General features: G+C 35.2%; 1 protein-coding gene across 14 annotated transcripts in view; it reads left to right on the top strand.

Moving 5' to 3' along the window:
- LOC131952259 (E3 ubiquitin-protein ligase MYCBP2) overlaps positions 1 to 22,925 on the top strand; it is an 85,467-nt gene that overhangs the window by 52,202 nt on the left and 10,340 nt on the right. For 8 of the 14 annotated variants that reach the window (XM_059314840.1, XM_059314829.1, XM_059314839.1 and 5 more), the window contains 24 exons: positions 76 to 153; positions 1,440 to 1,632; positions 2,181 to 2,359; positions 5,175 to 5,279; positions 5,541 to 6,300; positions 6,860 to 7,024; positions 7,297 to 7,423; positions 7,707 to 7,886; positions 8,598 to 8,770; positions 9,481 to 9,563; positions 9,961 to 10,091; positions 10,617 to 10,842; positions 11,472 to 11,656; positions 12,384 to 13,088; positions 13,651 to 13,861; positions 14,801 to 14,997; positions 15,645 to 15,806; positions 16,353 to 16,493; positions 16,889 to 17,032; positions 18,405 to 18,434; positions 20,727 to 20,817; positions 21,923 to 22,056; positions 22,472 to 22,537; positions 22,675 to 22,803. In XM_059314840.1, the coding sequence (XP_059170823.1) occupies positions 76 to 153; positions 1,440 to 1,632; positions 2,181 to 2,359; positions 5,175 to 5,279; positions 5,541 to 6,300; positions 6,860 to 7,024; positions 7,297 to 7,423; positions 7,707 to 7,886; positions 8,598 to 8,770; positions 9,481 to 9,563; positions 9,961 to 10,091; positions 10,617 to 10,842; positions 11,472 to 11,656; positions 12,384 to 13,088; positions 13,651 to 13,861; positions 14,801 to 14,997; positions 15,645 to 15,806; positions 16,353 to 16,493; positions 16,889 to 17,032; positions 18,405 to 18,434; positions 20,727 to 20,817; positions 21,923 to 22,056; positions 22,472 to 22,537; positions 22,675 to 22,803 (4,595 nt within the window). The remainder of the gene's footprint in view (positions 1 to 75; positions 154 to 1,439; positions 1,633 to 2,180; positions 2,360 to 5,174; positions 5,280 to 5,540; positions 6,301 to 6,859; positions 7,025 to 7,296; positions 7,424 to 7,706; positions 7,887 to 8,597; positions 8,771 to 9,480; positions 9,564 to 9,960; positions 10,092 to 10,616; positions 10,843 to 11,471; positions 11,657 to 12,383; positions 13,089 to 13,650; positions 13,862 to 14,800; positions 14,998 to 15,644; positions 15,807 to 16,352; positions 16,494 to 16,888; positions 17,033 to 18,404; positions 18,435 to 20,726; positions 20,818 to 21,922; positions 22,057 to 22,471; positions 22,538 to 22,674; positions 22,804 to 22,925) is intronic. The other 6 variants (XM_059314838.1, XM_059314830.1, XM_059314831.1 and 3 more) reach the window with 5 other exon arrangements.

The raw sequence follows: 22,925 nt of genomic DNA, 5'->3' as shown, positions 1-22,925 counted from the left end.
TTCTGAAAATTTTGTCACAAATTTCAGCTGATTTTATTTCTTAAGTACATCTGATTTACTGCCATAATTATTTAGCTTTTCTGTCAAAAATTTCAGCTTTTGGTAAGAGCAAAAGTATGCCAGCATCAGCATTCAATTTTGGTGGAATAACAGGTAATACATTAGAAGCTAAATTGATAATTTACTTTCTAACACATTGCTAAAATTAAATAAAAAATTTGAAGTAAAACTGGCTAATAATGTTCAACCTTAACAGCCCAAGGTGCATAATTTTCCATTTCCCTTTCATTATGCTTAGTTGCATACAATACAACATTTCAATTCCATTGCCTCATACTGTTGTCTGATACAGTTAACAAACAGAAGATTAAGTATTTAACTGTAAAAATGGGCAGAATATTTATTTGACAGAGGAATAGTTACCCCTTCCACTTTTTACTTTCTCGTATATACGAAGTATAGAGAAAGTATTGTAATCGTGCACAAAAATCACTTAAAATTTTAACAATTTTCACCATATTACACCTCAGTCCTTCATCACATCCGAAGTATAGAGGACTTATTTTAATCGGGCAAAAATTATCAATCCAGATTTATCAAAATTAAGAGGTTTTATGCGTAATCCAGTCTGAAAAACTGGGCTTTGCAATTCTGTCTGTGTGTCTGTGTGTGTGTCCGTGTGTAAACACGATAACTTGAGTACCGTTACAGCTAGGTTGATGAAATTTCATATATAAGTATTATATCAAAATCGTAGATCCGTATCAACTTTTGAGCGATTTCCGACAACCGGAAGTGGTACTTTTTCTACTTTGAATTTTTCAAAAGCCTATAACTTGAGTACTATTCCAGATATATAAATGAAATTTCACATGTAAGTAAAAGATCTAATTCTCTACCTTCTGTTAAATTTTGAGTAATTTCCGTTGACCGGAAGTAGTAATTTACGCTACTTCCGATTTCTCAAAAAACTAATGTAAATTTTTAAAGTACTAATAATATTGCGCACTATTACGCACATTTGGTTTTGGTGCTAGCTTGGTGCGCATTTTTTTTTTCTACTAGATTTTATTCTATTTTTAAAAGTTTAAGTAAACAAAAATCATGTCTATATTCAGAGTTGACATCCCACGTAGTGTTATATTAGAATATTCGAGAAAGTTTAGGGGAGATCACTCCCGGTTTATTAAAGAACTTAAATTGACAGTTTTTTTTATGTACAGATTTGTGCTTTATCTTACCATACATACAATCTGAGAAAGGTTCATGAGGATGTAACATTAAGGCAGAAATTTTAATAAAATTGCAAATTTAATCAGAGCTAAAAGAGTCTGACAACTAGTTAATCATGAACGAACTGGATAGGGCTGCATTAATTTCAATCTGTAAATATTTTCCTGCCTGAATCCTACTGAATGGCTGCACTACTATCCTACCAGGTTTCCAACCCAAGGTACCACTGCCAAGATTTGGAGAACCCCCACCCTCTGCTGAGGAGGAGTACCCCACACTTGGTTTCTCCCTGCCCCCACCCCCTCTCACAGTCACCAACTACAATGACATCATTGATGACCAGGATCTGACCTTAGATGATGCAATTTTGGCTGACAGGATCCTTAGGTCAAGACAGAGGTTAATGTTTTTCTTATTTTTTCTTCTTTAGATTGTGAAATTTATATGTTCAATATTTGAAAAAATAACTTAATATTATCATTTAAAAAAAATTAAAGTGAAAGTGTTGATAATTTTTATGACTAATCTAAATTGCTATCAATGAAAATAATTTCATATTCTGTCAGTGTATTAAATGAATTTGATAAAATATGCTGTGTTTAAAAATTAATATCATCATACTATTTTAATATAGTACTCTATTTCAAAGTATTTGCAAACTATACATGCTTTTGACTGATAAGAAAAAAATATAATTTTATTACCATATTTGAATGACACAACCCATATTTTGAAACTATATTTGTTGCAAAATCTTTTTGACAGATATGAAAAAATATTATGGTTTCACCATATTTAAACATCATAACCCAAATTTTTAAGTGATTTATGTTGCAAATCATTTTGACATATTGGAAAAAAATATAATAGTCACTGTATTTGAACATCGCAACCCATATTTTGAAATGATACATGTTGCTAAAGTAATTTTCATTGTTTGTTCATAGATCTGGTTCGAACCCAAACCCTTTCATGTCAGTCCCACCACTGCCATCACAACACCAGAGGTCCATATCCCTGCGGAAAGGTTCAGAGCCCTGCATTGGACGTCTGACCCTCCAGGACAACAAGGACATCCCTCCTGAGCTTCAAGGAGTGCCAGTCAATGAGCTCGTTAAAGCTCTAGGTGAGTTTAAATTTTGTGCACATTTAATTTGAACATTTTTCATCTCTTTTTACTTTACAGCCAGAAAGCTTGTTACATGGCTAGCAGTACTGTCTAACTAGCAATATTTTCCAGACAGCAAGCTTCTGCAGCTAGAAATAATGTCTAGCCAACTAGCTTGCTGTTTGAATAGCAATATTTTGTAGCCAGCAAGCTTGTCCAGCTAGCAATATTGTCTAGCCAGCAAGTTTGTTGAGCAGCTAGCATTTAGTCATTCAGCTAGCTAGCCAGCTTGCTGTGTAGCTAGCGATATTTTCTAGCTGCAAGCTTGTTATACAGCTAGCAAACTTGTTGTGCAGCTAGCAAACTTGTTGTGCAGCTAGCCAATCCAGCTTGTTGTGTAGCTAGCAATATTGTCTAGCCAGCAAGCTTGTTATACTGCTAGCAAACTTGTTGTGCAGCTAGCCAATCCAGCTTGTTATGTAGCTAGCAATATTGTCTAGCCAGCAAGCTTGTTGTGCATCTAGCAAACTCTTTGTATTCCATTTTCATAGTTCTTCTAAACTGTTATAATAAAAACCTATTTTAATTTAAAAAATAGATGGGGTTTAAAATTTAAATATTCAATCATAAGAATTTACCTTAATAAATTCTGAACATGATCTTAGGTTCTAAAAATAAAGTATGTCACTTTTAGTTAAAAATTTTTAATTTATTTTATAGAAGAAATATTTCAATAAATTATTCAACTTGTATACTGTTTACATGAATTAAGGCTTTTAAAAATGTTGATTATATGACATAGTATGAGAATAACAAAAGATGCTCTTAAAAAACTATTGTTTTCATAGAAAACTGATTACATTTTAAAAAGTGTTGACTTGAAATTTTTGAAAAAAAACTAAATTAAAAAAAAAAACTAGTTGTAAAAATGATGTGTTAAGACACAGCTGTATATCTCACCTGTCTCCCAATTTTTTTTCTCTCTATCTCTTACCCTGGCTGCGGTGGGTATGATGGATGTCATTCATGTTGCCATTGTTTTGTAAATACTCCTGTCATGCATCACTCATCATACAATTTTTTTTTCACAATCACTTTGTATCAATTTTTTACTGTATTTTTATATTACTGGCGTCAAACATTTTTTTTTCTATCATTTTTTTAATAAATTACAACAATTGTATAATTTCTATTTTTATGACAATAATTTATTGGTCTGCCGTTGTTTTCATTGTCGTCCTTATGGAATGTCATTTCTTGTTTTACTGTTGGATGGGCATGTGTTTATATTTTTGTCACCTCTCTTGTGTTCTTGTTCTTTACTTTTTGTAATGTCGCCATGACCTGAGTAGACCAGGCCAAGGTTGACAAAGTGAGAAACAGGTCAACATACATCTACTGTGATGATGATGTGGTTGCTTGTCCTACTTTCACTGCCCTGGGGCTCAAACTTTGCTACCCAGCCATTAACCCCAGAAAACTGGCCAGGCTAGTGGGTGAGGATACTGGGGCTACCCCTTCTCACCTTTTCATGTCTAGAATTGTCCATTTTTTACTTTTTATAACAGATCAAGGGTCAACACCCACTCACTTTTACATATTTAGTTGACAATTTTATTTTATATAGCTGATTATCTATGGATCTAGTTCCTCTCACCTTTTTATGTCTATAATTGTCCATTCTTTTTACTTTTAATAACAGATTAAAGGTCAACACCCATCACTTTTACATATTTAAAGTTGACAATTTTTACATTATATAGCAGATTATCTACAGATCTAGTTCCTCTCACCTTTTAATGTCTAAAATTGTCAATTTTTTAACGTTTTGTCACACTTATCTAGTGTTGTCCATTTGTTTTTTACTTTAATAGATTATCCTCTGATATTGTAGTTTTAAGTTTTAGTCATTGGCTTTTAAAGTTGTTAGTTGTTACTAAACTTTGCTGGCAGTAACAATTTTTTTTTATTAATTGGCTTATTAAGTTATTAGTTGTTAATAAATATTGTGGACATAAAAATAAAAAGATTAAGATTATGTTTGCTAATATTTATTGCTTACAGTAAGATTTAAATATTTTTTATTAACTAATTTTTTAGTTGTTAATAAATATTGCTGAGAGTAAAATTTAAAAGTGTTTAATTGCTGATAATTATTGCTGACAGCTTAAATTAAAACTTGTGTGTCATTAAAGCTGGACATCTAGTCGTTTTATAATGTCAGATATATGCTACCAAGATGATCAGAAAGTGGTAAAAAAAACATGTATGAATAAATCTTATTTCTGGGAGATGTTTAAATACTATCATAAAAGCAGAAACTGATGCATGTTGGGGCTTAGTATTTTGTACAGCAGCTGTAAAGTTTTGTTGTTCTCTGATAACTTAAGAACAGCTTATCTATATATATATATGTGTAAACCCCCTTCCCCAACCTTTGGTCAAACACTGAAATCAGTCCAGTTTTTAAAGTAATCATCATTTACATATTTTAACCATTTTTGTGTGTTATAACTGGCTTTTTCTTTTAATTTATCAAAAGTAGTAACTAAATAACCATTTTATTCAAAATACATTGAATTTTTAAAAATACTGTTAATAAACTTATTTGACTTTTAGTGCAAATCTCAAGTATAATGTTTGCTCAGTTATTATAATTTAATTAAAAATTATTGTAAAATTACACTATATTTTTCTTTTTGAAAAATGCAAAGTTGCATTAACATTGTTCCTGTTGAATTATCATTTGTTTACGCACTATTTTATCTGGGTTTTTTTTTTTGTGTTGCCCTTATAATTAATGCTAACCCCAATTATCTTGAACCATGTCTAGGAGAATCAAGAGCCAATGGGAATGGCCCAACTCCACAGCCTTCACCACCTGGTTCACCTAAAACAGGTTCTAGAGAGGGGAGTCCTAAGTCTGTTGCTGACAGAGGTATGTTGAGGGTAGTCCAAACAATAGATCATACATGTTTTAAACCTTTTGTAGTATAATAGGAATTAAATAACAAAGTATATTTGACATGTTTCAAATAGTCCTTTGCTTACATGACGTTTGAGTTACAATTATTTACCAATAGATGGAGTAACTTTACAGCAGTTGAATATATATACTATGATCTTATTTTTTGTGTGTATTAAAGTTGTATGTAATTAAAAAAAACCTTGAAAATACTATTTTCTTTACACTGAGCAGCTAGGGAATCATCTGCCCCTAAAGAAGAACTTTACAAAACACCACCCAGCAGCCCAGTCCCGTCTAGAAATATTCGGGCCCCTCTAACCAAAGTGAACTCGTTTGAAAAATCTGCCACGCCCACCCCTCCAGCCACACCCTCGACTGAGAGATCTGACAAGGTGGGCAGCACAAAACCCCAGGTGAAGCTCACAGACAGGAAGGCTTTAGACGCTGAAGATCTGAAGTCCAAGCTGTCACCAGAGGTGGAGAAAACAAAAGACACGAAGTCAGACACGTCTGGCAAACCAGAAACAGATAAAGGACACTGCCATGTGACATTCTCACCTGTCCTGGAGAAGGGTCCAGGCATTTCAACACTCTCATCCACAAAACAACCAGGTGCGGCCCCACCTAAGGCAGCTGAGGCTCCAGACAGCAAGCAGGTAGACACTGGAGATAAGAGAGTCGTCAAGCCTGACTTGTCAGTGGCTGGCAAGAAAGACAGCCCTGCGTCAGCCAGCATTAGTGGCCCTGCATCAGTCAGCACTAGCAGCCCTGCGGCTGTATCATCTACCTCTGGAAAAAAGGACAGCCCTGCTATCACAAGCAGCAAGAAAGACAGCCCTGTGGCGGTTGTAGCCCCAACAGTCAAGTCGTCCTCAACAACAGCAATCAGAGAGACACCAGAAAACAGTACCGCTGGAGTGGGCTTGTCTGGTGGGCTTCCAGTGGGTGGAGCTAGATCCCGCTACAAATCCCCACCTTTTAGAAATGACAGGTGTGTAGACTTTATTACAACTAATTCCCTTTTCTTCCTATCAACTAATTTTTTCTTTGACTATATAATGATAGGGAGGAGGAGGAATTTTTCATGTTCTTTTCATCTAACAGGCCATTATCCAACGGATAACTGGTCATTTAGTTTAAGTAAAACTATTTCTGTCCTCTTCTGTTTTCTCTAATTTAACATACTTTTTTTCTCCTGTTCTTAATTGCTAATATTACCTGTGGGAATAAGAAGGAAGTGATAAAATTTTAAAAATTTCACTCGAACAACTTGTATTCAAGTTCCCTCATGTTTAAACTTATGAACAACGCTCTCACATTACCCACATATTTATCTGTCTAGTACGAATGATAATTATACTTTAATAGTAAAGTCTAATAGTGAAATATCTGTAACAAGCAGGTGAATTACCTGTTTGGCTGACATGTGCTAATTTAAATTAATTTGTTATTAACTTATAAATTTACTAGGAAAGAAAATTGAAAATATTTTACCATTCTATCTTTATTAGTATTTTCCCTTACTTAATCCATAATTTTCTACCACATAGTTCCTCCCCTGCCATTGATGTTGTTGATATTGGCATTGTTGGTGCAAGTGGTGGCAGTGGTGGCCCAGCACTGGTTGGGGCATCAGCAGCTGCTGCAGCTAGTGGCAGCTCTAGAAAATCTGGCATGTTTACCATTGGTACTGCCTCGCCCAAAGATGAGCAAAGGTGAGAACTTTTATTGCTAAATTTTGTTGTTCGAATTATTAAAAAAATAATTAACAGTTTAATACTTCAGATATTAATTATTTTTCTTTTCTTACTTAATTTTAAAATGAATGTTAAAACAATTATAATTTTTATTTTCTAATTAAATAAACAGAATGAAAAAACCTGAAAAAATTTCATATTAAAATATACAAGTGTGAGAGTGTGTGACAGGATTACAATATCAAACTATTTAGTGTTGTCAAATAAAATAACTTTGTTCCTTCTTGTAGACTATCTCCCAAAACTGCACGGAAAGATCGTAGTCGCTTGAGCCGGGCAAAGCGTGAGCGTGCATCCTCCCCTTCACTACAGGAGATCACACCCCTACAGCGCAGCCGCTCTTCTTCAGCTTCTAAGGTAAAAAATAATCTCTACTCTGGCTTGCTGGGTAGATTTTTATGCTTTTTCTAAATACCTTTGTCTGAGACCTAATGTAAGCAAAAACATAGCCAAAACAGTGGTACACATACAAAATCCATTTCTTTTAGATATAGAGCAATAAAAATTTACAACTTTGTTTGCAAAAAATGAATTATTTGTATAAAATGTTTTAAAATATTGATTCTGACTCAACATTTTATTTTTCTACTAATATAACCTGCATAACATCAGCTGTATATTTTTTCCAATGCTTCTATAGATATTAGATCGTCGAGGTGTGACTGTTAAAGAGGCCCTATCACCAGCAGCTGCAGAGTGTTTGAGGGCAGTGTTTGCTGCCTTCATGTGGCACGAGGGCATTGTTCATGATGCCATGGCATGTGCCTCCTTCCTAAAATTCCATCCAGATCTTACTAAAGAGATGTCAAAGTTTATTAAGGTATAGAGGCACTAGGTTTTTTTGTCTTGGCTAAAAAATGTGTAAAATTGTAGAGCTAATTTAAAAACAGAACAGTGCTGTATAGTATTGAATTGTATATAGATTTTATTCTTCTGGATCACTGTTAGAGCAGTGTATAGTATAAATGTAAACATAATTTAAAAACAAAACAGGGCAATACAGTTGTGAATTATATGTAGATTGTACCCTTCGGGATCAGTGCCAGGTTAGTGTAAGAGTTTGAGCTAGGGCTAGAGCCCCTTTAGTCAAACTAATTTAGAAAAATAGCTTCAATACACCCTCCTGCCTGCCTTACAAGAAATAACTTTGATGTAACACGTGAATATAATCTTAAATAAGGAGTTCTAATTTTAGAATTATTAGCAGATTGGAATACTGATCTATGACAAAATATTTTTTCTTTATATGTATCTATGATAAAGAACAATAGTTCATAGAGATTTAATTTGCCTTTTCTTGTAGGAAATCTGTTTTCCCCAAAAACAATATTATTCAGTAGAAAATTCACATTTTCTCCTGTATAAAATTAATCCTTTTTCTTTTTGCATATAAGTTTTCAAGATGTTTTTCTGGTTAAAAAAATTAGTGTGCAACATAAATAAAAGTTTTTATTGTGTTAAACTTATGAAACTGTTGACAGATTAAAAGCATAATCACCAAATGTATAACGTTTCCCTTACATGTGTCTAGGAGAAAAAACACCAGTCTAGTGTGGAACCAAAGAGACAGCGCCACGCGACAGAGTCAAGCAAGGACAAGTCCCACAGGAGGAAGGACAACATCAATGAGAGCAGGGTGCGCTTCAACCTTGAACCCCAGTACTCTGATGCTGACAAAGATTACCCAGATGATGGCAGGCCGAGGTAAATATATTTAACAAACTTCTAGTCAGTTTGTGTGTGTTACCTCCCATTAAGTTACCCTTCGAACCTGGCAGTCCATGAGATAAATGTTGTTTCTGTTTCTGTGACCTTGGCATATGAAGGGATAGTGTGGTCAACACCATCCCCAGCCGCCTCTACTTTCCCCATACATGAATCAGAGCTTGGTGGACTCAAGAATGTCCTATGGACTTGAGCCAGAGTACCAAACTCTAAACTTTGGGTCAGCATGCCATGTTATTTTCCCTTACTCTCTTAAATTAAAGTCATGTCAAGAACAGTCAGAACAGTACATCATATCACCTAACGCAAACACTGGTTCAAGTCAACATCAGCTCACTGCCATACAGCCACTTATCAAACCTAAAGAGAAGAGAATCCTCTTTAGAATTAACGATTAATTGGGTAGATGATGGAGAGTTCATGTTTCTTGACCTCGGCATATGATTGGAAGGTGTGGTCAGCACTTTGCCCAGACACCCTTACTGTGAGACCAAATCATGAGTTAGGTACCCATCAGAGCTGGGTGGACTCAGGGACGTTTTACTGACTTGAACCCTGATTCAAACTCCAGATTTTTGGGTTACAGAGCCTAGCGCTCAACCACTTAGGCCACGCAGTCCCATATCAAACATATAGCTGAGTGTAAAATGCCTTGAAAATAATTCGCCGTATTACTGTCCATCACTCAGGTCAGCCTCGTCTAGAGCCAGTGTAAGCACCAACATGGAAGTGCCTTTGAAGTCTCTCATCTGTGAGACCAAATCAGACGCAGGTTAATAATTTTCTACCTCGATTTTCATTTTTACATTTATAATTAATTAATAACTTAAGTATTTAATATACTGAATCTTTGAGACCAAACCAGACAACGGGTAATAATTTACTACTCAGTTTTCATTTTTACATCTATAACTAATTACGTTTGTAACTTATGTATTTTAAAGAATGAATATTTGAGACCAAATCAGATGATGGTTAATGATTTACAACTTTATTTTAATTTTTACAATTATAATTAATTGCATTTGTAACTAATGTATTTAAAAAACATGAAACTGCACAAGTCCTTAAATGGTAGAAATTTTAACAGAAGCTGATTAATAAAAAAACTTAACCCCTATGTTTGACTTCTGACCCCTAATTTGACCCTCATATTGTACCTCTTGAAGCTGTAGACAGCATCTACGGTTATGGTGGAGCCATCAAGAAGCAAGTGGAGAGACACAAGTCTGAGGGAGGGACAGCCAAGTTTCAGGAGGTGATTGCCACAATGGCTGCCAGCCATAACAAAGGAGAGAAGGTACAATCTTACTTCCCTTCTTTCGCTTTTACTTCTTTCTCCATAATTATTTGTTAGGTTATCATCTTGTTACTTCCCTTCTTTTGCTTTTACCACTTTCTCTAAATTTATTTGTTAGGTTATGATCTTATTACTTCCCTTCTTTTGCTTTTATCACTTTCTCTAAATTTATTTGTTAGGTTATCATCTTATTACTTCCCTTCTTCTATTTGCCTTCTAGATGAGCTATTACCACTTAATATTTTTTTTTCTGGTTTGACACCTTTTAAAATTGTCAGTCTTCTAGTAAATGCTGCAGTCAGTACTAGTTTTATCAGTTGAATGGTTTATTAAAAACTTAAACCCAGGATGTCCATGAGTCCACCTGGTATCAGTAGCTAAATAGTTGGTTCACTTGAGGGAGAGTGAAGCTTGTTGGCATAATACTGACCACACTATCCCTTCATATGGCGAAGTCATAGAAGCAATACACTATTGAAGGACCTGAAAGGGCATTTTTCTTGACATTAAAAAATTATATTTTAGGAAACACAGCTTCCAAAAACACTTCAACACCTGGTCCATTTCTGGGAGGAGCTGTCTGAGTCAGTCATTGTTGTCATGAACAAGGAAACTGTCCCACCTAGTCCGGCAATGGCCGCCAGGATAAAGCAGCATGAGAGAAGGGAGAAGGACAAAGACAAGGAGAAGAAGATGAAGAAGAGGAAAGGTGCCAAGCCTGTACCACTGCCCATAATGGAAGGGGCTGGAGGTCTGTGGTCACTCTTGTATCCCCATTAGAGAATTTTATTCATCAAATTTTTAATTCAAAACATTTTCTCATACTTTAAAAAAAACTTTCATTACGAGTGATTATTGTGCAAATTATTTATGTCAATGGCATAGAGAAGGGACTGAGTAGTCGAATGGTAGAGCATGTGCCTGCTAACCCGAAAGATTCGAGTTCGAATACGGTTTAAGTACCAAGAATGTCCCTGAGTCCACCCAGCTCTGATGGGTACCTAACTCACGTAAGGGAAAGTAAAGGCAGCTGGGCATAGTGCTGACCACACTATTCCTTCATATGCCGAGGTCACAGAAACAGATAAACTCTACTACACTTTCCCCATGGACCTTCACTTTCGAAAAGGAACTTTACTTACTTAATAATTAAGGAAATAATGAATGACTTTATGTAAAGTTTTAATTTTAAAAAAGAAGAGTTTTATAAAATATGTATACAATAGCAAAGATAAATGCTAGAAAACAAGTTGAGCTATATTTTATTGCCATTGTTTTTATGTGTAAAATATATTTAATGAAAAAGCTCAACACTTTCTGTCATTTATCTTCGACCCATCCATAGAGTAGTTTGAATGTGTTTGATGCCCTCGTTTATAGTCAATGTCATTTATAATCTGATCCCAGCTGGTCTGGGAAACATTGCTGTCAGAGCTCAGGGCTTGTTCGGGGAGGCTGTGGTTCGGATGTTCCGTCCTCCAGGTGGAGGGGGCGGGGACATAGGAGCCGCAGCCGCCGCAGCTGCTGTGATTGGAGGAGAGGACACGTTCTGTGAGCTGTGTCAGGTGAGTGTGTTCAGGGGGTTGTTAATTTACCTGTGGTGTATATAAAAATAAGGGACAAGTTCTGTGAGTGTGTCTATGGGTAGGGGGGGTTGTTAATTTACCTGAGGTGTAGATAAACATAGGGGACACATGCTGTGTCAGGTGAGTGTTCAGTGGGGGGGGGGGGTCGTTAATTAACCTGAGGTGTATATAAATAGGGGTCACGTTCTCTGAGTGTGTCAAGGGGTGGAGGGGGAGGTGCGTTAATTAAACTGAGATGTATATACATATAAGGGTCATGTCGGGGGGAGGTGTGCTTTAATTAGCCTGAGATGTATATAAACATATATATAGGGAACGTATGCTGTTATTGTGTCCAGGAAGTGAGTGGGGGGGGGGGGCATTAATTAAGCAGAGATGCATATTAAAATCATTTTGCTTCATCAACACCAATTGGGCATAACCTTAGTATAATCCTGAATCTAGAAGCGATACATGTCAGAACAAACAAAAAATTTTATATGATACTCTTTGCCTTGTTGGCATTCATTATAGCTGTTGTCTTTTTTTTTTAAATCAATTAACAAAATATTTATATTTTTTATTTTAGTCTTTAAGAATTCAAAATGTATTATAAAACAATGTAATGTAAATATTTTTCTGTTTCTAATGTTCCTTGTGTTCCAAAGATGTTTTGATTTTTAAAAAGTATTTTTCATTAAAAAAATGGTGTGCTCCTCTCTTGTAGGGTATGTTTCCTCACCCTGTCACCTATCACATGCGCCAGGCACACCCGGGTTGTGGCAAACATGCCAGCGGCAAGGGCTACAACTCCAGCGGGATGTTTGGCGGCGGCTGGGCCGGCAACTGCGGAGAAGGAGGCATCGGCGAGTGCTCCTGGTACCTGATGTGTGAGCGCTGCCGGGACAAGTACATCAAGGACAGGAAGTCAAACAAGGACAAAGGACGCAAGGGGAAGAAGAAGAGCTCCTTCTCCAGCGCGAGCAAGCAGCAGAGCTTCTTGTCTCCCTTGGAGGCTCACCACATCCTCAAGAACAATGCTCAATTCTTGCTAGAGCTGGCCAGCGCCTCTGGTCTCAGCCTGCCCAAGCACACAAAGACTCGCCCGTTGTCGCTTCCCAGAAGCGACATTCACTTGCCGAGTGTCAGTGAAATCGGGTCCGACCCAGACCCGTTCCCCCCTGTGCCATTCCAGTATTTAAATCTCCACAACGCAGGGAACTCAGACTCTGCCTTTGCTGAGGATTTTTTTGTTGATGAGGAGAGGGTGTTTGTCAGGTCTGGCTCCATGAGCATTACCTCACACCACAAGTCCAACTTGCCGCTGCAGAGGCCGCGCCTGCCCACTGAACCCAGGCACAGTCCGCTGGCCAGGTCAGGGTCACTGGGGCAAGATACCAGACCATTTTCACAGCTGTTGCCAGTATTAAAAGTAAGTTTTAAAATACATTTGTGCATGTGCACCATCTATATGAACCAAATGTTAACTCTTTATTTTGTGTTTGTCACTTGAAATATCTATGAACTATTTTCAGAGATTGTTTTCATATTTTATTTACTTAAAATTTTTGAGCTGACTGAGTCCAGGTATAATAATCCACAATAGTAGAACATATCTTTAAAGGGTTGGTATATCAACATCAGTGATCTTTTGCCTGCCCACTTGTATGAATGGCGGACTCAAAAGCTCCTTTGAAAAGATAGTTGGAAATTAGATGTTTGTTGTAATCATGGCAAAGTCTATCAGATATATCTAAGATCAAGCTAGAAATACAATATTAAAATAACATTAATAAGATTTAAAAAATAACTAAAAAAAATACTCAAAAATCATGTTAAGACTAACTAGATTAATTTATTACATTTCTTGCAGTTATTATAGATGTATTTAGTAGCTAGTTGTTCACTACTTTACTTGTTTTTTTTAATGAGTTTAACCTTGCCTGATGAGATATATTTAAAAAATTAACATTTAATTCCATTGTAAATGACAGCATGAGAACACCAGGGCTATGCTAGAGAAGCAGCCAATGACTAAAAGCGCAGGGACTAGTCCAGAGAATGAGCAGGACACCCACAAAAAGGCCTTCCATCGGAGTGTGTCTGAGTATGTGACGGAGAATGAAACGGACGAAAATGATTTCATTTTCTCCAGGGCTGTGTCTGTGTCGTCTAGGAGGAGAAATAACAGCGGCAGTGTCACAGGTCAGTTTTTGTGTCATGTGACAGTTTTGTGGCAGTGTTGCATGGCAGTTTTGTTGCAGATCATATGTAACAGTTTCACTGACATTAGTGTTACAGTGCCACAAAGCCCATCACAGAACTGTTAAAGCCTTATCTGTTTTGTGTCTCCTTAAATTTATAACATCCTTAAATCATTTTATCATACTTTTTGCACCTCAAACCCTCCTCCCCTTTTTTTCACTGTCTCATAAAACTGTCTTAGCTTGTATTTTGTATTGATCAATGACGTCTTAGTTTCTATTTTGTATTGATCAGTCGCACTGTCTTAGCTTGTAACTTGTATTGATCTCTAACTATTCCTTAACTTATATTGATCAATGAAACTTGTCTTACTTTCTATTTAGCATTGATCAGTGAAACTTGTATTAGTTTCTATTTAGTATTGATCAATGAAACTTGTCTTACTTTCTATTTAGCATTGATCAATGAAACTTGTCTTACTTTCTATTTAGTATTGATCATTGACACTTGTCTTAATTTCTATTTAGTATTGATCAATGAAACTTGTATTAGTTTCTATTTAGTATTGATCATTGACACTTGTCTTAATTTCTATTTAGTATTGATCAATGAAACTTGTCTTACTTTCTATTTAGTATTGATCAATGAAACTTGTATTAGTTTCTATTTAGTATTGATCAATGAAACTTGTATTAGTTTCTATTTAGTATTGATCATTGACACTTTTATTAGTTTCTATTTAGTATTGATCATTGACACTTGTCTTAATTTCTATTTAGTATTGATCAATGACACTTGTATTAGTTTCTATTTAGTATTGATCATTGACACTTGTCTTAATTTCTATTTAGTATTGATCATTGACACTTGTCTTAATTTCTATTTAGTATTGATCAATGACACTTGTCTTACCATGTATTGAACTGATTTGTATTGTAGACGGAGGCATATCCCTATTGAAGCACCCATCAGCTGCCATGACTAGGCTGATATCAGCTGTAGAGAAAAGGAATGGCGGCCGCACACAACAGAGGCCTGTGATGGAGTTCATAGTTCAACGCCATGACCTGGAGGGGCTGCAGCTAGCCATGAAGCAAGCACTGAGGAAAGCCATGTGTCGAGTGTTTGCTCTACAGGTATGTTGGTAGTGAGCCCTAAACTCTCAGCTTCATAAGGTTATCATATTCCTAGCTGTTAACTCTACAGGTATGTTGGTAGTGAGTCTTAAACCCTCAGCTCCATAAGTATTTTATATTTCCATTGGTAAGTTAATTCTACAGGGATGTTGGTAGTCCATCATGATCTCTTCACCTCATGCCCTGGAGAAGATTCCACTTCTCTGGCACATCTATTGTCTCCCAAGGCAAAATGAGCCATATCATATATTATGTTTGTAGTAAACGTCAAACCATTATTTATTAGTCCTAGCTGGTGAGTTTAATCTCCAGGTATGTTGATAGTGAACCCCAAACCCTCAACGCTATAAAGTTGTGTTAGTCTGCCAATACTAAGGATGTCTAGATAATGTAGTCTTCTTGTTTCTGTGGTTACTGTGTGAATTTTTTTTTAACCCCACCTCCTACTTTGTAGTATATCTTTATAACCTGGTGGGGTTAGGTGTCTCAGGGTGAACATTCACCTGGAATATACCTGTGTCCCATTAATTATATTTAGCTGTTATTATTTGCACACTGCTTTTAAAAATATATAATCTTTGCATGTTGCCATTGATTATAACCTACCATCACTAAAAAATTTAACAAGCAGAATGTAATGTTTTCAGGCGATGAACTGGCTGTTGCGCAGTGTGGTGCAGCAGGTTTGTTTACATGACCTGCTCTGGTTCTTTGTTGACTCCCTGGTCCCTCCCACTGACGAGGAGGCTGAAGGTGCTGAGGAGGAGGGGGAGGAGGGCAAGGTCAAGGTGGTCAAGAAGGACCTGGAGGTAAAGGAAGAACTTGTGTTTTCAGGAAGTAATTTAAACATGTTCACTGTTACTGTTAAGTGTAGAATTGGACTGGCCATGTCCATCCTCATTGTCTGATGTGGTTTATCTACAAATGAAATTTCTTTTTTGAATTTAATGACAATTGTATAGGAACTTACACTATTTAAAAAAAAAATATGTACTTAGTTGACTAATGAGAGGGGTTAGTGTGGTTGGGTTGGTAAAGCGATGGGTTGCTAAACAAAAAAGTTCCAAGTTTGAACCCCCCAAGCAGATGAGGCTCAATAGCTGGAAACAGAAAGCCATCTAAGAGAGAGAACTCTCTCAAGCAAACTGCTGTCTTGTAGTTTGTTCATGGATGGACAAAAGCAATGCACATAAATCCACAATGAAAAGCAGTTAGTGGCCTAAATGGTTAACATGTTGACACTTAATACTTAACTATGTTGGAGGAAAATACTGATCATCATTGGAAGTAAGAATGAAGAAGATAAATGAGAATTTAAAACCATCTTTAATACATAATTTCTCCTGGAACATCAGGATGTACCACTGTGTGACCATCCCTTGTCTGACATCATTGTGGCTGGTAGAGCAGCTGCCCAGCTGCCAGAGACCTTCCACAACCTGCTGCAGACCATCAGTGATGTCATGATGTTGCTGCCCATGGGATCTGCCCTTCAGGTAAAAAGATACATTTATTTTAATTGCTTCACTTAATGGAGGTAACATTAAAAGTAATACTGTAACCTGAAAATTTCAAGTTCAATTCCCTAGCTTGTGTTTATAATACTGACGATAGTTCTCCCAATTATGTTAAGAACCGGATAACTCGATAAATGTGGCCAGTCATGGTGCTGACAACATGTTACCAACATGTACCCTACTTTATTTGCCCTATGGATGATTAGGCCCAAAAGTACATTATTATTTATTATAAAAGTCCTCTAAATAAAAACCATAAAAATAGTTTGTTAAATTCAAAGCTTTCTGAACAAACCAAAGTGTATGTTATGTTTTCCTCATTTCTTACTGCACCTTTTGAAGAAAATAAAAAAAAATTTCTCTCAACTCTTCAGCAAATGGCAGTGCGGTGCTACTGCCTCCAGTTCATGCAGTCAGACCACCAGTTTCTTCACGAATCTCACGTCTTCAGTAATCTCAGCCGCATCCTCAGCAAGTCAGAGGAGGAGCCCGAGGAGGGTGTACTAGACTCCTCAATGGTCAGTTTTACTCAGTCCTGTCCACTGTTTATTGTAGTTAACATCCTGATGTCTTTCACTTTTGTTTACACACAGGTCCAAATGTATCTATCACTTAAGTTTGTATCCCTGCTCAATATTTTATTCATAAACCTTCGAACCTTTATCTGCCCTGTAGATCATCAAGTTCTTGAAGGTACAATAGTTTACTTGTAAAAAATATTTCTGGTTTTGGGGTGTGATAGAAATATTGGAAATATAATTTCTCATCGGTATACATTATACAATGTTAATGAAGTACCTAAGCTGCAGTTTGGATACAGTTCATTATAGGGCTGGTAAGTAGGTCACCAACCAGTTCTATGGCTCATGCAGGTTTTATTGAGCCGTAGAACTGGTTGGTGACCTACTTACCAGCCTTATTGGTTATTTTTATAACTAACAGAAATGTTCATTAATTTGATCTCATGAGCTGTTACATTTAGAATTGTTTATTATTGTTGTTAAAAAACGTGTCATTATTTCTGGTATTTGGTTTTCATTGAATTTAAATGAAGATTTTACCTGCGTTGTCGTACAGGCATGTTGTTTTTTGCATCGTAGAATTAGGATGCAGATTCTCCAGTGTTGTCATTTGGGCATGTTGTTTTGTGGTTTTCTTAGAATTTAGGTACACATTTTCCTGTGTTGTCCCATGGAAATTTTGTTTTGTGATTTTCATATAATTCATAACACATTTACCTTTGTAGTCCAATTGGCATGTTGTTTTGTGGTTTTCCTAGAATTTAGATACATATTTTCCTATGTTGTCCTACAGGAATTATGTTTTGTGATTTTTAAAGGCTTTAGAAACACATTTTTGTGTGTATCTAATTGGCATTGGCATGTTGTTTTGTTGTTTTCATACAAGTTAAATTCAGATTCTCTGTCTTGTCCAAGTGTCTAGGAGTATTTGTCTAGGACATATTTGTCATGTTATCACCATTCCCTGACCATTTTAAAACAATTATGCAGCATTTACTTTGCAATTAGCTCCATCTATTCCTTGTGGTTAGAATTAAATTGTGCTTGCCACAGCCAAGCAATTAAGAACTAGTTGCTAAATGGGGAGTATATGACTTTCATCATTTCTTTTAATCTTTAGATGTAATGTGTAATATCTTTATGCCACATATGTGCAGGTTTCATTACTTTTATTTTTGTAAGAATTTGGAATTCAACTTACAATGAACTAGTAGATTAAAGTTAAATTAGTAAGAAAAAGAAGCCAAAAAATGTGTTAGTAAAATCTCCCCAGCTAGAGCTGGGTAGAGCAGCCTAGTATTAACATAAATGCTGTGTTTGAGTGAGTAGTTTTGTATCTCAAGTGCATGTTTAACTTTGTCTTGCCTAGATAAGAAGAGCCATGTCTGTTTGTGACTCGGTGAGTCTGTTTGTTCTATCCAGAACTTTTTTTTTAACTTTGTTAGATGTTTGTTTTTTATTTTCTATAAATCCTTTGTTCCTTTTTTTTTTTTTTTTTTTGTTCCTTGAATTTATTTGGGGAACTTAATTTTTTGCTGATGTTGCTTCTAACATTTAGTTCATCCCAATTATATTTCTAATTTATGAGTTCAATTGCTTTTTAAAAAAAATGTGTTTGACTTTTTATTTCAAAGCTAGCTAGTTAAAATGATAATCGTGACATGAATTTTTCCTAGACTACCATGTTGAAAACCAAATAGCAAAATTAGGCATAATGTGTTATTTCAAAGCCACATGTATTATGTTGAAAAGCAATACAGAGTTTGATATTTGAACAGTAGATGAGCCAGACACATTAAAAAAAAATGTTTTTGATGAAATTAGGTTTAGTAATATTTTGTACATAATTTTACATTTATTATATAAATAGTATTTCAGACACTAATATTAGGAATTGATAAATTAATAAAACTAATTGAATGACAATAGAGCTTGACCTAGCACCAGCATCTGGATGTAACCGTTGTTTTTTATCACTAAAGCATCCTATTACACAACTCTTTAAGTTGCATGATTTTTACTACCCTGCATCTTGATTTTTAAACCTTTTTTGTATTATTTTCATCTAATCACACAACAGTTGATTGTACTTGAGCTTGAATGTTATTTGTTTGATTACAAATAACATTTTTAAGTGGAATTTTTTTTTTTCAAAATAGAGATGCTTAATAAACTAGCTGTGTGCTTCCTTCATTAGCTTTCATTTTTCTACACGAAAAGAACCAGATTTAGTGTAATTCTTTAACTCTAGTATGGTCACTTTATAATTGCCATCTTTTTTTCTTTATTTTTTTCGTGTAATAAGTTGACGTGTGAAATACACATTAACGACTTTACAAGATGTAAATAAATGTTTACTTAAACTTCCAGGTCTTAGTAATATTTACACCAGCTTTTTTTTAATGGATGTGTTTTGCTGTATGTTAATTTTTACTTTTAACAAATCATTACAAATGAATTTTCCTGAATTTCTTGTGATTTCCTTTTGTATTAATACTATTATGCTTTGAGTATTTACTTGCCTCAACAACTTTCTAAACTTGACAGTATGAAAAAGAATACTTTAGAACTTTGCTACCTAGATAAGTACTGATAAGTTCTAGATTCTAGGGTGCCATGATGTTCCCTCCCAGACTGAAGTTGGTGTGCCATCATCTAGTTCATGCATTCTCATTGCACTAACAGTTGCTAGAGTACTTATATAGAACTAATAAATGCATATTTTGTTTCATATCTGAAGCATTAAAAAACTTACCCTGTTGTTTTTAAACATGTTAAAAGAAATGCTTTTTACATCCCCAAAATTTTTTTTTTCTTTGCCTTATTTCATTTAAAAAAATGTTTAAGTATTTTTTTTATTATATATGTAAAGTTAAGATATTTTTATAATTCAACCACTGTGGTAAATAAGTCCCCAATTAATTTCTTTGCTGTAATTTCTACACTTACAGAATATCAGCCTACAGCACAGGTATACTGCAGTTTACATAGCCTCTGTAGAACTAAACTGTGTACTATATTTCTCCCTTGTTTAGTATGTAGGAGCAGTTTCTGTGGCTTAACTTTCTCCTTGTGCCAACACATCATTTCTTGATATTGAACCTCAGATTACACTTTATGGTCTAATTATTAGTATATAATTATATAATCATTAATACTTGAACAATTTCTAATGTAAAAATGCGTTTTGTTTGATTTTTTAAGGTGTTTCTGTGTATTATGAATGTCTTGTTTCTTTCTATAATATAAATGATTTATGTGTGTTGGAGTGAAAGTGTAATGACATTTTAAATATTTGATAGGTTTCATGTACCATATAAATATGTTAGGTTTTACATACTATAAACATATGGTAAGTTTATGCGCCATAAAAAGTGGTAGGTTTCATGTGCCATAAAAATGTGGTAGGTTTTAGATCCATGAAAGTATGGTACATTTTATGTACCATAAAAGTATGGTTGCTTGTAGGTACCATACAAGTAACCATATTTTTAGGATCCATAAAAGTATGGTACATTTTGTGTACCATAAAAGTATGGTTGCTTGTAGGTACCATACAAGTAACCATATTTTTATGATCCATAAAAGTATGGTACATTTTGTGTACCATAAAAGTATGGTTGCTTGTAGGTACCATACAAGCGTGGTAGTTTTTACATTGAATAAAAATGTGGACATTTTGTATTGCCAGGTCTCACACAAAGTCCTGTGTCTGAAGGACTTGACCCATATGGCTGACCTAAAGGCATCCAGTAGACAGGCTATGATAGGAAGTTTAACAGGTGAGTATGTGAGGTGGTCAGATATACGTTTTACAGTTAAATGAGCTGGAGGTATTATAGATGTATAAGTTGGAAAAAAATTTAACTTTTCAGTTGAGTTTCTTAACAAGCTAGTCAATTAACTTGAACATAATATGAAGATATTTCAATTACTTCTACATGTAACAATAAAGATTGCCTACCATATTGTACATATAACAATGAACATTAGTTGCCTGTGTTTTGAATTATACTGACCTTCTGGTACAATATACTGAGCTTTGTATTTAAGAAGTATTTTTTCTTTCAACCATCTGATAAACAAGTTAATAAAAAAGTCTAGTGACATTTATGCGCAATTTCCTTATGTTATCTAAAAATAGCTCTGACGTATATTGCTGGGGTGCGTTCAAGCTAGAAGAACGATCGGTTTGTAGGTGTTTATGTAATTTTAAAATTTGTGACCGAACGAGAGGATATTTTTGAAAACTTTCTTCGGCAATATTGTTCTAAATTATGGCAGGAATCGATTGGTACATGTTTCAAGTCGCTAAGTGGTCTGGTTGCCGAGATATGGGCCAAAAACTGAATTTTTTCGAGGTTTTTTGGCTTTTCCGGGAAATACATGAAAGAAACCCGGAATTTTTATGGCCTATGCTCATTCTCGTAACTTGCTTAACATAATTGCTTTTGGAACTAGTCATCGATATTGCTTCGTTGAGGAGGAGATACGACTTAAAGCCCGGACACACATTCATCCATACATTCATTCATCCATCCATTCCCAGAAATGACGAGTTAATAAACGCAATTCTCCAGAATGGAAATTGCGCTAAAAAGTATACTGGACTATGATACATTAAAATGTTTTTATTAGTTAGTAAAACACATTTTTTTGTTAAATGAAAGTATTTTCTTTCTGTCAACCATCTAAAAAGTAATTTTTCTGTGGACCATCTAAAAAGTAATTTTTCTGACAACCATCTAAAAAGTAATTTTTCTGACAACCATCTAAAAAGTAATTTTTCTGTCAACCATCTAAAAAGTAATTTTTCTTTCAACCATCTAAAAAGTAATTGTTCTGTCAAAAATCTCATAAGTAATTGTTCTGCCACCCTTCTGCCAGACAATTCAACCGAGACATTCTGGGAGAGTGGAGATGAGGACAGGAACAAGATGAAAGTCCTGACCATAACTTGCTCAAGTAAAACAGTTCCATATGTGGTCTACGTTCATGTTGACAACATCAGGGATATTGGGGTGAGTCTACATTGGCCATGTCATTCTTTTCGGATATTTATTACATTATCTCTTTGAATTGCTATTTTTTATTTAATTGTCTATTAGGTTTATTAGATTCTTTTTTGAGCTTGTTAGATTATTACTTGGGCTTGTTAGATTATTACTTGAGCTTGTTAGATTATCTCAGGCTTGTTAGATTATTATTTGAGCTTGTTAGATATTACTTTGACATGTAAGATTTTCACTTGGGCTTATTATTTTATCACATGCTTGTTAGGTTATTACCTAAGCTTTAATTATTTATCTTGACTAAGATTGTTTCCCTTGGATAACATTCTTGTATGTTAGATTATCTTAAACTTTTCTAGGACTAGCCAAGAGATATAAACTATGCTGTGCACAATTAACACTTATTTCTTGTTGCCTATTCCAGAATAAAGTCTCCAGTGTGACCTTCAATGCTGGCACATCTGCTGATGACCTCAAGAAAATCAAACACGTGAGAGAATATTTTTTTTTGTTTTAGAAAATAACTTTTCTCTGGAGCTCTAATCATAGTGTGAATGATAAAATCACTTGTGTGACTCTGTGACACTGCACAGTCAGTTGAACGTGGTTTGTTTTCTTCATGTCCAGGTAGAGATAGATGTCCGACATTGCGGATGGATTAACTGCCAACTTCCAACATCCACCAATGCTCCAGCACGTCACCTGACACTTGAGCTCAAGGGAGCTGACCAGAGCCTGCGTCTAAGGCAGCTTAAGGTAACTTTATCTGTGCAGGATTCACATTTCTTGTGTTGTGCTTGTCTTACTTGATGTCTTACTTGACCATCCTAATCCATTCTTTTCATAGGACCTCTTGTTTTATAACTCAATGAGCAGGT

Source organism: Physella acuta, unplaced genomic scaffold (assembly GCF_028476545.2).
Source record: "Physella acuta isolate Inbredline_101_S28 unplaced genomic scaffold, ASM2847654v3 ptg000862l, whole genome shotgun sequence".
NCBI classification, from domain to species: Eukaryota; Metazoa; Mollusca; class Gastropoda; family Physidae; genus Physella; species Physella acuta.
Note: the sequence above shows the minus strand (reverse complement) of the source record. Positions and strands in the feature narration are given on the sequence as shown.